Source organism: Nyctibius grandis, chromosome 22 (genome assembly GCF_013368605.1).
Source record: "Nyctibius grandis isolate bNycGra1 chromosome 22, bNycGra1.pri, whole genome shotgun sequence".
Taxonomy (NCBI): domain Eukaryota; kingdom Metazoa; phylum Chordata; class Aves; order Nyctibiiformes; family Nyctibiidae; genus Nyctibius; species Nyctibius grandis.
Genome location: NC_090679.1, coordinates 7,764,375 through 7,779,133, shown reverse-complemented (window position 1 = coordinate 7,779,133; position 14,759 = coordinate 7,764,375). Strand labels below are relative to the sequence as shown.

General features: G+C 63.0%; 3 protein-coding genes across 3 annotated transcripts; 2 read left to right on the top strand and 1 right to left on the bottom strand.

Moving 5' to 3' along the window:
* LOC137672821 (SLC35A4 upstream open reading frame protein) lies at positions 1-1,558 on the top strand. The gene is made up of 3 exons (XM_068417243.1): positions 1-74; positions 173-271; positions 852-1,558. Exons 1-3 carry the CDS (start codon positions 60-62, stop codon positions 1,047-1,049), a joined length of 312 nt encoding a protein of 103 aa, XP_068273344.1. The 5' UTR covers positions 1-59; the 3' UTR covers positions 1,050-1,558.
* A 66-nt stretch (positions 1,559-1,624) lies between these two features.
* On the top strand, positions 1,625-3,340 carry SLC35A4 (solute carrier family 35 member A4). The gene has a single exon (XM_068417241.1). It carries the CDS (start codon positions 1,627-1,629, stop codon positions 2,572-2,574), a length of 948 nt encoding a protein of 315 aa, XP_068273342.1. The 5' UTR covers positions 1,625-1,626; the 3' UTR covers positions 2,575-3,340.
* A 7,916-nt stretch (positions 3,341-11,256) lies between these two features.
* On the bottom strand, positions 11,257-13,608 carry CD14 (CD14 molecule). Its single transcript, XM_068417152.1, has 2 exons — positions 13,542-13,608; positions 11,257-12,622 (listed from the first exon to the last, which is right to left on the bottom strand). The coding sequence occupies exon 2, from the start codon at positions 12,610-12,612 to the stop codon at positions 11,257-11,259; it is 1,356 nt and encodes a 451-aa protein (XP_068273253.1). The 5' UTR covers positions 12,613-12,622; positions 13,542-13,608.
* Between the last annotated feature and the right edge of the window lie 1,151 nt (positions 13,609-14,759).

Genomic DNA, 14,759 nt, shown 5'->3' with positions numbered 1-14,759 from the left:
TCCCCGCGGGCCAATCAGCGGCGGGCGGCGCCTGCGCGGCGGGAAGCGCCTGCGCTAAGATGGCGGACGATAAGGTGAGCGGGGCGGCGGGCGGGCCGGGCCGCGGCGGGGGGAGCGGGGAGCGCTGCGCTGGCGCCCTGTCCCCAGGCATCAACCCGCGTGTGTCCCGCAGGACCCGCTGCCCAAGCTGAAGGACCTCGCCTTCCTGAAGGGCCAGCTGGAGAGCCTGCAGCGCAGGGTGGAGGACGAGGTGCACGCCGGCGTGGGGCAGGTAAGGGCGCTTCCCCGGCCTCCGCGGTGGCCTGCGGGGCTCGGTGTGCGGCGGTCACCCGTCGTGAGGGGGCTTCAAAAACAAATCTGCGGGTACCTCCCTGCTCCGCATTCTGGAGCACAAGTGTGATGGGGAGCGGCTGAGGGACCTGGGGGGGTTTAGCCTGGAGAAAAGGAGGCTGAGGAGAGACCTCCTCGCTCTCTACAACTGCCTGAAAGGAGGGTGTAGCGAGGTGGGGGTCGGTCTCTTCTCCCAGATAACAAGCGATGAGTTGAGAGAAAATGGCCTCAAGTTGTGCTGGGGAGGTTTAGATTGGAGATCAGGGAAAATTTCTTCCCCACAAGGGTTGTCAAGCCCTGGCACAGGCTGCCCAGGGCAGTGGTGGAGTCCCCATCCCTGGAGGGATTGAAAAGCCGTGTAGATGTGGTGCTGAGGGACATGGGTTAGTGGTGGCCTTGGCAGTGCTGGGTTAACGGTTGGACTTGGTGATCTTAAAGGTCCATCCCAACCAAATCAATTCTGTGATTCCCTGCACAAGCCCACCCTGCCTGGCGGCCTCACTCTTTGCTCTTCTCCGCAGGATGGCTCTCTGTTGGCCTCGCCCTTCCTCAAAGGCTTCCTGGCAGGCTACCTGGTAGCCAAACTTCGCTTCTCGGCCGTCCTGGGATTCGTGGCTGGGACCTGCACGGGGATATACGCCGCTCAGAATTACGCTGTCCCCAACGTTGAAAAGACAATCCGGGACTATTTCAGTTCGCTGAAAAAAGGTCGGGACTAGCAAGGAGCCCCTTGGCAGCGGTGACTGCAGGAACGGCCCTCCTTAGGTGGCAGGCGCAGAGGATTCCCAGGGCTTTCAGCAGCACGTCACGTGCACCGGCCTTTTCCACTGGAAAAGGGCGTTACACCATGTCACTGCGGGCCATCGGCGGGTCTGGTTGTGGGGTATTTATTAGAGCATCGTGACAGCAGCGATCGCTAACACACAGTAGCTTGGAAGCGTCAGTGCCCAACGGTTTGCCGGCTGCCTTTTCCCCTCACCTCTCTCCCCGTGCCCCTGCGGACTCAAAGGCTGCCTGTGGCACGGCAGCACGCTCCCCGCCTGCACGCCCTTCCGCCGAGCGCACGCTTTGCCCTAGGAACACGCTTTGTGTGGCTTCCTGGGGAGCCTTGTAGTTCTCTTCGTAACAAAAGACAAAACCATTCTCTTCCACTGCGTCAGAAATGTAGCAGGTAACATCCTGTTTTAATCAGGCTCATTAAATTCATGGTATTTGGTCTCTTCTTGAATGTTCTAGGGTGCAAGTCTGGCCTGTCTGCACTGGTAGCAGCTCGCCCTTGCTGGCTGCCTCCTGAAAATGGTGAGGTTTGGTAACGCTGCTGGCTCTGCAAACTGGGTGCTCCGGAGGGGCCTGTGGGGACTGATGCTGGCCTTGTCTGTAGCCATCTATGGCTCTCACGCTCCCCTCCTGACCCTGTGCAAGGTGGACGGGATGATCCCCTTCAACTCCACGTCCGTCGTGGTTCTTGTCGAGCTGACAAAGCTGGTGGTGTCCCTCGTGTTCCTGCTGACTTGGGACCGGGAGCTGCTGGGAGTCGCTGTGTCGTGGCACCACGTTGCCCCCTTCGCCCTCTCTGCCTTGCTCTACGCTGCCAACAACAACCTGGTGGTTCACATGCAGCTCTTCATGGATCCCAGCACCTACCAGGTCTTGAGTAACTTGAAGATCGTCAGCACCGCACTCCTGTACAGCCTCTTCCTGCGCCAAAGGCTCGGCGTGCGCAAGTGGCTGGCGCTCTTCCTGCTGGTGGCTGCTGGGGTGAGCTACAGCTGTGGGGGCCTGCAGGACCCTGGCAGCCCCTCCGAGATGCACCTGCACATCACGCTGGTGGGCTTGTTGCTCATCTCCGTGTACTGCCTGATATCAGGCTTGTCTGCTGTCTACACGGAAGCCATCCTGAAAACCCAGGCGCTGCCTCTCAGCCTTCAGAACCTCTTCCTTTACTTCTTCGGGGTCCTGCTCAACTTGATCGGCTACTTCTGGAGCAGCGCGGAGGGCGGTTTCTTGGAGGGCTTTTCCTCCTGGGTGCTAGTGGTTGTGCTCAGCCAGGCCTTGAACGGCTTGATCATGTCCGTGGTCATGAAGCACAGCAGTAACATCACCAGGCTCTTCGTGATCTCCTGCTCCATCCTGGTCAACGCCCTCCTGTCCGTCGCCCTCTTCAACTTGCAGCTCACCCTCCTCTTCTTCGTTGCCGTCTCGTGCATCGGCCTCGCTGTTCACTTGTACTATGGGGTCACGTAGCCGCTGCCTTCCTGCCCTGCGTGTGCCAGGGCAGCCCGTAGGCCTTCCTCAGGGGTGTTCGGTGCGTGTGCTGGGGCTGGTGGTGCTGCTCTGGCCGTCGGCCTCCCCACAGGGAGCTGTTACCGGGGCGGGGGGGGCACACAAGACTGGCAAAGGAGCCCCGGAGGAGGGGTGCTGAGGGGCAGAGCGCCCTGTCCCTGTTCCCAGGGGGAAGCTGGGCCCTGCCTCAGCCTGGCTGGGCTCCGTACCACGGGGTTCCTGCGGGAGCAGGAGGGTCCTGAGCGCCTCGTTAAGTGGCTTCCCCCATCTTCCTTGCACCAAAGAGCACACCCGTTCCTTGTGCCTGTAGCCGCTCCTGCAGTGGTCAGCCCCGCGCTGGCCTGATGCTGCTTCGACTCCTGTGGATGGTGCTTGCCTGTGGGAGGTGACCCCCTGAGCCCCCAGTGAGGTGGGGAAGAGGGTTTCTCCCTCCGGGTCTGTAGAGGTCCCAGCCATCTGCACGGGGCCGGGTGCTGCTGCCTGTGTTTCTCCCACCTCGCTGTGTTTTTCCAGCCCACCCCTTGCCCCAGCCCCTGGCTGAAGCGCTGCTGTCCTTAGGCCCCATTTCCCCTTCTCAGTCGTGTCGCTGCTCCCTGTGGAGCAGATGAGGAGGGAGGGTGGGAACTGTTCAACCTGCTCCCCAAAACGGGGACAGCACCCGAATTTGTACCGGTGCTGTGGCTGGTGAGCTCCTGGCTGGCAGAAGTCGCCGCTGGGGTAATTAAAGTTGCGGTTCAACAGCAGGCGTGTGTCTGTCCTCCCTGCAGGAAGGCATCTGTTGCGCTTGGCAGAGGTTTGGGGGCCAGGGGCGTGTCTGAGCCTGACGACACCCATCAGTGAAGGGGCACCTGCTTTATTCCATGTGGCAGCAGCCCAGCGGTCACCAGCCCTCCCACCGTGCCCAGTCTGCTCCTGGTGCAGGGCTGTGCCCCAGCCTGTGCTCCCACAGGCACATGCCCAGCGTCAGAACGGGGTTTTCCCTGTGGGGACAGAGGGGTGACGCGCTCCCCTCCTCCTGCCAGCTCCCAGGGCACAGCTCTCAGCAGGCAGAACGGGAGGCCTTGCCCTGGGTAACTTTCAGCTGGGGCTGGCCTGTCCCGTGGCATCGGGGCTGGTGGCTCACTCCAGCGAGCGGAGGTTGAGGTGGCAGGGGTCTGCAGACACCCCTCCCTGCTGCCCACCACCCTGGGGTGCTGGCTCAGGGCGTCTGTGTGGTGGCATCGGCTGAGCCCACCATCTGGCTTCCCGCAGCTGCCCGTTGTGCCCGGCGAGCTCCATGGCGTCCCGCTGCCTGCAGTCCAGCGCCTTCCTCTGCCAGGCCCTGCTGGTCCCCAGGCACCTGTGGGGATGCCTGGGGCTGCCTGGCACGGCCCTGGCAGCCCTGAGGTGCGTCCCCACCCCTCCCTGCCCACCTGCAGCACCTGCTGCCTGCGGGGCTGCCTCTCCTGGCTCTGCAGCAAGGCCTCCAGGTCCCCCTCCGCCGCCTCCTGCTCCCTCCTTGCTGCCTCCAGGCTCAGGCCCAGCGTGGCCACTGCCTGTTGCCAGCGAGCTGTGTCCCACTGCAGGGGACAGGGACAAGGACAGGGCAGCTCTGAGGTGTCTCTGCTCCCTGGGAAAGCAGAGCCAGGGTAGGAGGAGAGCCTGGAGCCCACGGTGATGGGCTCTCTTCCTGTGCCCACCTCCCTGGTTGCCTCCTGGCCTGGCGCTGCCCCGTCCCCAAGCTCTCGCTGGGGGAGCAGGCAGCGCTGAGCCTGCAGCCGCTGCCTCTGCGCCTCGGCCAGGGCGTGCTGGACCTCCAGGGATGGGCACGGCTGGCGCTGGCTCCCTGCCTGGCAGGGCGCAGAGCCGGCTCGGGCAGCCTGGGGACCTGGTGCAGGGGACTGCAGGCCCTGGGTGCTGCCCCTGCCCAGGGCTTCTCCTGCACCTGGGTTGTCCCTGGACGAGGGGGCCGTGGCCTGACCTGTGCCCACCGTGGCACTGGGCTGACACGTCTGACTTGTCCTGAGCACCTCGGCTGCTGTCTGCTTCTTCTCCCACCTTTGGCTCTTCAGCACCTGGAAAAAGGGGCTGGGGGTCCTTGCTGGGGTGCAGGAGACCTCGAGGCATGGCACAGCTCCACATCCCACCCCCACCGTCTCACCCCCCAGGCAGGCAGCCGCCAGCCCCTGCCCTCAGTGCCGGACGAGGGTCTTGACACCAGGACAGAGCCCAGACCTCATCCGACCCGGTGGGTTCCGTGCCATCCTGGTCCCGTCTGGTGCCCAGGGGCACTCCCCCACCTGCAGCTCCCGCAGGGCTCTCCGCAGCTGGGCCACGGCCACCTTCTGCTCGGCGAGGCCGGCTCCAGCCAGCAGCTCCGTCCGCAGCCCTCGGATCTCCCTTCGACGCGCCGCCACCTCTTGCGCTGGGTCCCAGCACGTGGCTGAGATGCTCTTGGCCAGCCCCTTCGCCCGCCGTGCCAGCCCCAGGGCTGCCAGGGTCTCTTCTCCCGAGGTGTCTGGGAGAGCAGCAAGCCCTGGGCAGGGGCCACGGGGGTCCACCAGGACAGGGACACCCCGGTGCCTGGCACAAAGGGCTGATGGGGGTGAGCGGAGCCGGTGTCCAGCTTCCACTGACTGCAGGTGTCCCTGGGCAGCGGCCAGGGACCGAGTGCCAGGTGTGGGGCAGGGTAGGGGGGACCCTCAGGGCAGGGGCACCCCAAAGCAGCGGCCCAGTCCCAGGGGCTACCTGGCAGCGTCACACAGAGCAGCAGGAACGTCAGGCTGTTCCCCTCCAGCAGCCGCTCGACGATCCAGGGCAGGCGGGCGGTGGCGGGCGGGGGGTGGCTGGCGGCCGGTGCCCTGCGTTTGGGGCGAGAGACACCCCGGGAAGGGGATGGGGCTGGGAGCCACGTGCCTGGGCGGGCTGAGCCCCCACCCACAAGAGCCCGAGGGTGGGTTAGCCACGCTGCAAGCCAGCCCACGTCCCTGAGGGGTGGTAGCAACCCCTCGGCTCCCAGTCAGGGGGGTCCGAGTCCCCCCTGCTTCACCTCTGGGTACCAAATCCCCCTTGACCCCGCAGGTGCCGGTGAGGGGACCTGGCTCAGCCGCAGCCTTGGTACGTACGGCTCGGGGCAGGGTCTGGGGGCCCCGGGGCACGCCAGGATCCTGAGAGCGGAGCGCTGGCGCCTGCCGCCCTCCAGCTCCCGCTCCACGGTGAGAGTGAAGAGGCTGCTGGTGCTGGGGAGAGGCGGGCGCGTGAGCGGGGCTGCAGCGGTGCCCGGAGCCGGCTCCAGCGCCCCGTGGCCCAATCCTTCCCAACCCCGTGGGATACTGGCCAAATCTCTCACCCCTGCGTGGCCGAGCGCCCGTCTGCGGGGGGCTGCAGCTCCAGGACGGCGCCCAGCGCCCAGGCGTAGACACTGATGGCAGCCTGGGCATCGGGCACGGCGATCTCCATTGCCCCCTCCGCCATCCTGGAAGCAGAGAGGAACGAGAGCGGGCAAGGAGGGTCACATCCACCCCCCGCCTGCATGCCTGGGCCCCCCTGAGGGATACTGCTGGCTGTCCTCTGGCTGGGCACCATGCTCCCTGCCCAGCCCAGCGCTCGATGCTGGGGTACCAACCCCCCAGGAGCAGCTGCCTGACCACGGGGCATCAGGTACCTACAGGCCCAGGGGCACGACATCCATCACTTGCAGGGCTCGGCCATCAGGACGGAGCAAGTCCCAGGCTTTATCGGGGGCGCAGACCTGGAACGGGGCTGCGTTAGGTGGGGGGGCAGAAAGAGGGGTCTGCTGGCATCACCAGGACACCCAGGTTGCTTGAGGCCATGCACAGTTAAGGGCTGGGAAGGGAGAGATCTCAGGGGCACTTCCAGCTTTTCCAGCCCCAGGGCCAGGGAAAGGCAGAGCCCTGTGCAGAGCTCAGCAGGTCCCTGGCAGCACCCCAGAGCCAAAGGGCAGTGCCCAGCCTGATGGCAGGAGCTGGCGTCGCTTCGGTGCCAACCAGGCACACACCGGCGGGACCTTCAGGCCACAGGGAGAGGTGGGTGGCAGGAAAAGCCCAGCCAGGCGGTGGGCAGGGAGGTGTTAGAATGCTCCCCCGTTCCCACCGTGCTGCAAGAGCCTGGGGGACACCCCATGGGCAGCCCGGGCTTCCCACGCCTGGGAAGTGCTGCGATGAGGTGAGAAAACCCGGGATCCAAAAGTCTCCAGCCCCTGGTCACCCTCCAGCATAGGGGATGGGGTGCCAGTACTGGGGCAATACGTGCCACTTGGCGCAGCAGGGTCCAGCCAGTGGCAGAGGGGGAGCTGGACCCTGACCCCAGGGCATCCTGGCCAGCCCTGCTCCTGCCCTACCTGGACCAGGCTGACGGTTTGCAGGCTCTGGGCATCTTCCCCCACAGCCTCCAGTTCTTGGAAGACAGTGTCAATCACCTGGGGACAAGTTGGTCAGGCTGGGAGCTCTTGGTTCTTGGCACCCGTGGCTGGGTCTCACACCAGTACCAGCAGGACTGGGGTCAGCTGGACGACCCAGGAGCCCAGCACCATGCAGTTGCACTGTCACCTCTCCCTGTCACCTCTCCCCTGCCATGCCCTGTGCCCTCACCTGCCAGACGATGCTCTGGAGCAGCAGCTGGGTCCCAGGGCCATGGGAGTCCCACAGCAGAAAGGACACGCTGTAGCCAAGGGGAACCAGGGCCAGCTGGGGTCTTGCCAACTCCAGGACCTTCTCCTGGTAGAAGAGACACAGCCAGCAGAGCAGGGATGGCATGGCACAGCCAGCATGGCACGGCACAGCCAGCATGGCATGGCACAGCCAGCATGGCACGGCACGGGCAGCGCGGTGCAGATGGCCCAGCACAGAGGGCATTGGCATGGATCGGGCAGCACAACACAGATGGTGTCATATGGGTAGCACAGCTCGGGTAGCCCAGTAGGATGGCACGGTGTAGATGCACAGCATGGATGGCATGGCATGGCATGGCACGGCATGGCACAGTGGTGCACAGCACGAGCAGTAAGGCAGAGACAGCACGGCACAGCATGGCAGCCACATGCCAGCACCCATGAGGACGCAGGGAGAAGGGGGGAGAAACACCAACAGAGCCACGCATAGGACCAAGCCCCTGGGTCCCCAGCACTGCCTGGGACACCTGAGGAGCTGGCAGTGGTGCCCAGTGCCCCCAGGACCACAGCTGGGCACCTCAGCCCACGGCTTGGGCCAGCACGTCCCTGGCTCATCTGGCTGGGGACAAGGGTGCAGAAGAAGGACGTGGGGCCCACAATACCTGTCCTGCATCCAAGCAGAAGACGCCATCGACAGTCAAGCAGCTGTCCTGGCACAAGGGAGGGAGGGTGATAATGTTCAGCTTTCCCCCATCCCAGTATGACCAGTGCAGGCTAAAGGAAGGACTGGGCACACTGGGATGGAGATGGCAGGAGTGGCATGGAGGGCCTGGCATGGGCAGGGGTGGGGGGAGACCCCCTCCCTTCCCCTGCTATCTCGTAACCCCCAGGAACCCCCCACAAGGGAGGGGCCCATAGGGGTGTAGGGCAGGATGAGCCCAAGAGCTCAGCACCCATCTGGGTCCCGAGCGCAGCAGGTGGCTGGGACAGGGCCCCCTGCTCCTGTCCTGTCCCATTGATGCCCACGTCCCTGCCACTCTCACCTGAACCTCCTTCCCAGCGAAGAGAAGCTGCAGGGGGTCTCCACTGCTGGCCACCCAGCTTTCCCCCAGCCCTGAAAACACTGAGTGTGGGGTGGTGTGGGGTGGTGTGGGGGGTGTCATCCCCACCTGCCCCAGCTCTGTCCCCTCCGGCAGCCTGGGGCCAGGTCGCAGGGCTTCACACCATCCCTGAGCCCTCCCGGTGCTCAGAGCCACCAGGGTGGGGAGGACACCCCCTCCCCATCACCACTGCCCAGGCCAGTCCTACCAGCATGGCCAGTGGTCCCAGTGCCACCATGGTTCCCTGGGGTGGGGGTTGGGGCTGAAGACCGGTGTCCCCAGCCCCAGCTCTACCTGCTGCCTGGTGGAGCCCCACGGCTGCTCGCACACACACGTCCTGCTCAGCCTGCCGGGACACGGGGCAGAGGGGGAGTGAGCCCTGGGGAGCTGGGCAGCGCCCGGCCATGCCACACCGAAGGCAGGGGACAGATCCCTCCAAACTGCCCTGCGATGTCCCCCACGATGGCACTCACCTCTACAGCGTCCATGGCTTGGTGCCGGCAGCCCTGGAGCTGCTGTTTGAGACGGGGCAGGGGATGGGGTTACCGGGGGGATCGTGTTCCCCTGCATTATTGATGGGTATCAGGCACGGTCGTGTGGGCAGAACCAGGCATGGACCAAGTCCAGCCCAGAGGCACCATGTCCTGGAGGCTGAGTGACACTGGCCAACGCATCAGCAGGGCCTTGGGAAGCAGGTGGGTGCTGGGACCCACCCACACCATTGGCGTGGGTGCTTAGCTCCAAGAGGGACATCTTAGGGACTGGCACTTAGTGCCATGGTCTAGTTGACATGGTGGTGTCAGGGCAATGGTTGGACTCGATGATCCCTGAGGTCTCTTCCAACCTGGTTGATTCTGTGATTCTGTGATCTTTGTAAGCCAGGGACAGGAGATGAGGGACCTTGGACTATCGTGAAGGTTTTTTCAAGACACCAAAGCAACCACAAAATCATACTTGTGGGGAGATCAGTCGGACCAAGAAAGCACAAAGGACCTGCTGAGGCTGAGGATCTCTGTGGTCTGTGGAAATGGAGACTGTGGGAGACAGGAGAGGTCCCAGGACAGCCCATGCCCCTTGTGTTTGGACAGGACCAGGCACAATGAGGAGATGCACACGTGTCCCTCCGTCTGCCACCGTTCCCCCTCCAGAAGGAGATCCCAGCGCTGCCCCTGCCTCCCCCAGCCCCTGCCTGCCCAAATGTCTTCAGGGTGAGGGTGATGCCAGGCTGGACATAAGCAAACGGAGCGAACAGCGCCTGGGGCTCCACCAGGAGCAGCGCCAGGGGTGGGTTCGTGCCTCACGTGGGGGCTGCTGAGGGAACTCTGAGACACGGGGACTTCTCCTTCCTCATCCATCAGACAGCAGCTGCTGCCCCCTGTTCCCAGGTCCAGCCAGCAGCAAGGCTGAGCACCAGGCCCCACGACGCAAGGGCAGACACCCGGTGTTACACACCCCCACGTGGGCCACCACACGCAGAGCAGAGCCTTCGCTAGCACCCGTCTGGCCACCAACAGCGCGGGCGGCACGGCCCCATCCCTCCCCTCCAGCTGCTCGGGGCTGGCATGGGCTGGTGGCACAACCCCACACCCTCGACCCACAGGCAGGCGCACACCCCGTGCCCTCCAAGGCGCAGCAGACCCCGAGCCCATCACGGACCCACGGCTGGACCCTGGGCCCTGTTTAGCCACTCTCTAGCTCCAACCCTGGGTCTTTCCACCCTCTGGTTTCCCACCCAGGGGCTAGTCCAGCCTGTGTTTGCTCGCAGGTCACATGTGCACAAACAGAACAGAGGGAGGTGACACAGAAATATCCAGGAACAGATTTTAATGAGAAGGCCGGACAGCCCACGGGGATGAGCGCAGGGCTGGGCCAGGTGAGCGCTGCCTACCACGAGCTGGGGGTGTTCAGCCTGGAGAAGAGGAGGCTCAGAGGTGACCTTAGTGCAGTCTACAACTACCTGAAGGGAGGTTGTAGCGCAGTGGGAGTCGGCCTCTTCTCCCAGGCAACCAGCGATAGGACAAGAGGACACAGCCTCAAGCTTGGCCAGGGGAGGTTCAGGTTGGACATTAGGAAGCATTTCTTCTCAGCAAGGGTCATTAGCCATTGGAAGGGGCTGCCCAGGGAGGTGGTGGAGTCACCATCTCTGGAGGGGTTTAAGAAAAGCCTGGACATGGCACTTAGTGCCATGGTCTAGTTGCCATGGTGGTGTCAGGGCAATGGCTGGACTCGATGATCCCAGAAGGCTCTTCCAACCTCATTGATTCTGTGATTCTGTGTGACCAGCTCCCTTCTTTCCCATCCCCCTTTTCCCATGCTTGTTCCTTCCCCACCCACCCATTGTGATCCTCCCTTTGATCCTTCCCATAAGCGTTCCCCAGTAAGTTGGCCATTCCCCCCATCTCCCTCAGCATCCCATAAACAATTCTCTCTTTCCTATGAGAAGTTTCCTGAATAACCCAGAATAAACCCGTTTTTCTTCTTACCAGTTAAAAAGTTTCTGGTTGAACCTCTTCAAGGTCATACTTGAGGGGTTCGTCCACAAGTGCTCTGAGGGCTCGGGTCTTGGTTGCTGTCTCTGTTACCTCCTGCTCGTTAGTGTTGGTGTACAGGGGTGTTTCATTTATTCATTTTCCTGTCTTTTGTGGTTTCTCTCTTGGACTTGGGCAGTTAGAGGTGGCCGTAAGGAAAACCCCTCTGGGAGGGTGCAGCCCTGGGACAGGGCTTTGCTCAGTGGTATCCCCAGAACTTGGACAGGCAAAGCCACAGCCACTGTGGGATAATGCTGGGGACAGTCCTGCTCCAGAGGGGAGCCTGGACTGGGGACACGGAGAGAGCCCCTCGCCAGCACTTGGGGGTCCTGTGAGTCTTCCCACGGAGCTCCTGGCCTTGCAGCCCCTGCGGGGGAGCGCTGGTGGGAACGGTCACACACCCCCTTCACAGCCTGCGGCAGGGCCGGGTGAGCCCGGGCCTGGATCTGAGCAGGCAGACGGCCCCGGCCACGCCAAGCAGGGCGAGGGCGATGCAGACAGGGGCGATCACCGCAGCGCTGTTACACTGCAGCACCGACACCGGCACGTCCTTCACCAGCCTGCCCTGGTAGCGAGGCGGGGAGTGACACGTGTAGCCCTGGGGCCAGCCCTGCCCAAGGTACCCCGTACCCGCCAGCGCCTGGAGCCCCCCGGCCCCGGAGCACGAGCAGTTGTAGGGGTTGCCAGCCGCAGCCACATCCCGCAGGTGCCCCAAGAGCTCCAGCTCATCCCACGGCAGCTCAGTAATTGAGTTGTTGTCCAGGTGGAGGGTGTCCAACAGGGGGTAATTCCTGAGGGAGGGGGCAGCCCGGAGGAGGTTTTGGCTCAGGAAGAGCTTCTTCAGGGAGCTGAGGGAGATGTCTACAGCACGGAGGTGGTTGCGGCTCACGTCTAACACTTCTAGACTGGGAGGCAGGGGTGTGAGGACTTCATCCAAGCCAGCATCGGACAAGTTAAAAATTCGGAGGGACACTGGCCACTGGCAGGAGGAGGATGCGTCTGCCAGGAGCTTGTTCTGGCTGAGATCCAGCTGCTGGAGCTCGCGCAGCAGCTGCACGCTTTCGCACACGCTGTGGTAGGATGTCAGGTTGTTGCGTCGCAGACTCAGTACCTGGAGCTGAGGGAAAGCCCCCTTGCAGAAGGCGGGCATCAAGCTCTCATCCCCAAGGCTGTTTTGTGCCACGTCCAGGGAGCGCAGAGCTCTGAACACCCTCCCGATGCCACAGGGCAGGCTGGTGACGTGGGAGCCAGTGACAGCCAGCTCCTGCAGGGTCTCCAGCCAGCTGCTCAGACTAGAGAAGTCCTGCTCACGGCCCGCCAGCGGGGCAGACGTCACGTTGTGGAAGCGCAAGGACACTATGGGCAAGTGCTGGTCGGCCATTTCATCCCAGTTGCCTCTTCCCTTGAAAATGCAGCTCTCAAACACCAGCTCTTCCACCTGGGTGTAGGAGAAGAACCTCAGGACTCGGGCGAGGAGTATCTCAGGCACCAGGAAATCACCAAAAATTATTTTCCTGATGATAAGGGAGCCCAGCATTTCAATGGTGGAGGGGTCCAGGTCGCTGATGGGGAAGGCTATGTATCTCTCCAGCTCTCCCCCCCGAAACTCCACGACGGAGGCCGCGAGGCACTGGACGATGCTGTGTACGCTTTCCTGGGTCAGGTTGTAGCACGCACAGTGCTCCGTGGTGCGATTGAAGAAACACCTGCCTTCTGCCTCCAGCAGCCCCAGCCCCAGGAGGAGGAGGACAGCCACGGTCATGGTGAACAACCTAGAAACAGGGAGAGCGACGCTGAAAGGCAGCACTCCTGTCGGGACCGCTCAGCTCCAGCCGACTGGAGGGGTGGCTTGGGCAGGGTCAGGCCCGGAGAGCCACCCCTCGGGGACACAGCGCTGCCCTCATCCCTCCTGTCCGACTGCCCTTCGTGGGGGTCCTGCGCACCCCGTCGGCACCCGCCTGGCTACTCAGCCATGACTCAGGGCAAAGCTCAGATCACCAGTGGAACACCCAAGTGCTACACCTGTGCCACCCGCCCCTCGGCAGGGAGTTGGTGGCACTGGGCTCACCCCACCCCAAAAGCAGGGCTTCAGCGAGGCGGGGTGGCTCCTCCTAAGGCAGCAGCCGCCGGGCTCTGCGCTCTCCTGCCCCGGCTGCCTTGCTGCAGGCTCCCGTTCCTCAGTGACCGGGAAATCCCACGGATCAGGAGAAACCAGAAATGTTGAGTTCCAGCGCGTGGAGCCAGACCGCGGGAGGGGACAGCCACAGCTCTGTTTGTCTCTCTGCACGGCGCGCACTGTAATCTGGGGCAGGAAATTGCAACAGAGGGCTTAATATTTTCCTTTTTCTCGCCCAGCAATTTGATTCATTACCAGCCTCCAAGGGCACGGTAGAAAATAATTCCTGAGGCTCTGTACGCATCCCTGTGAGCACTGAGTGTTGCTTTGCCATCCAGCTGCCGGGACAGTCTTACCAACAGGTTGCAAAGAAGCAGCAAGCAAAGAGTAAAGGCTCCTAAGAATGTGCTGACTCAGCTCTGTCCCAGCACCCGGCCGGGGTGGAGGCGAGGAGCCTTTGGGGGTCTCCAGCCCAGCCTCCTGTTCCCAGCAGGTCTGGTGCCGGCACTAGCCCGATCAGCCACAGCTTTTTCTGGCCGCGTCTCAAAACCCTCCGAGGCCGGAGCTCTCCCTACCTCTCTGTGCCGTTGCGGGGCTGCGCCACCCTCTCGGGGAGAAGCTCTTGTGCGAAGTGCCCCTCGCTGAAGGGGCAGCACGAAGCAGGTGTGGGTTTGTCCGGTGACTCAGCAGCCAGCTCACCCTGAAGTGTTCCCTTGCCCCACGGCTGCTTCCTCCAGCTGCTGCCAAACTCAGGGCTGAGGTGCCAAAGGCTCTGCAAGTGCTCAGCGCTCTCCTGCGCCTGATCCTCCCCTGCCTCCAGCCGCACGAGACCTCAGTGCCTGCAGGTGTCTTCCAGCTGCCGTTGGTGCTTCCGCAGCCCGTCCTGCCCGCGTTCAGATCCACGCAGGCAGGGCTGGCGGGCATCTGGAGGCAGCTCCCGGGCGCTGCCCTTGCTCCCGCTGCGTGACTTCCTCAGCAGGACGGCGCCGGCTGTGCCACGGGAAGCAACGCGCCCCGCAGCAACCGCCCAAGTCACTTCTGCTTCGCTTCCCTGCAGCGAGGGGCTCTTGCGGCTGCCCGCAGCTGCACCCTGGGAAGGGTTTTGGTCTAAGCGCCACTTGCTCACTTTCCTAGGAAGGATGAGGGAAGAGAGTGTGATCAAGGTGCCCTAAATGCGCTCTTGGGACCAGCCCAAACATACCTTTGCTTCCAGCTGCTCTGGGCTTGCTGTGCCTCAGAGCCCACTGGGTGCTGAGCACCCTGCGGAGGCAATGCAGAAGGGTACAGGACGGTCACACCCGGTATCCAAACCATCCCCAGTGGTCTGGGGGGTGCCTGTGTCCCAGGTGGGATGGGGATGAGACAAATTCCCATCCGCTGTGTGCGCAGCCCAATGCTGCGAAGGGCACTTCTTCCCTCAAGGTTGGCTGCCTTGGCAAGCTGGCTACTTGGCTTGGCCGAGGAACTCGCATCACTTGCCCCGTGCTCCTTTGGCAGCCAGTGGCTGTGCCTACACCAAGACGTTAATGCTCTCCGTCAGCAAGCAGAGACCACCTGGAAAGATCTGTCAGGGATTTTTTCTTCCCCAGGGATTTCTCTGCCTGTGTTGCATTTCAGAAAGGGTTTCAGAAAGGCAACGAAACTGCACGGCTAGAAGATGCAACTCCCAATTTGTTGTTGTTAATCATAGAATTGTTTTGGTTGGAAAGGACCTTTAAGATACAGAGACACACTCTCAGTGCGACAGCAGCTGGGGCAGGAGCTGCCTGTCCCACACTCTGGCACTGTGCTGC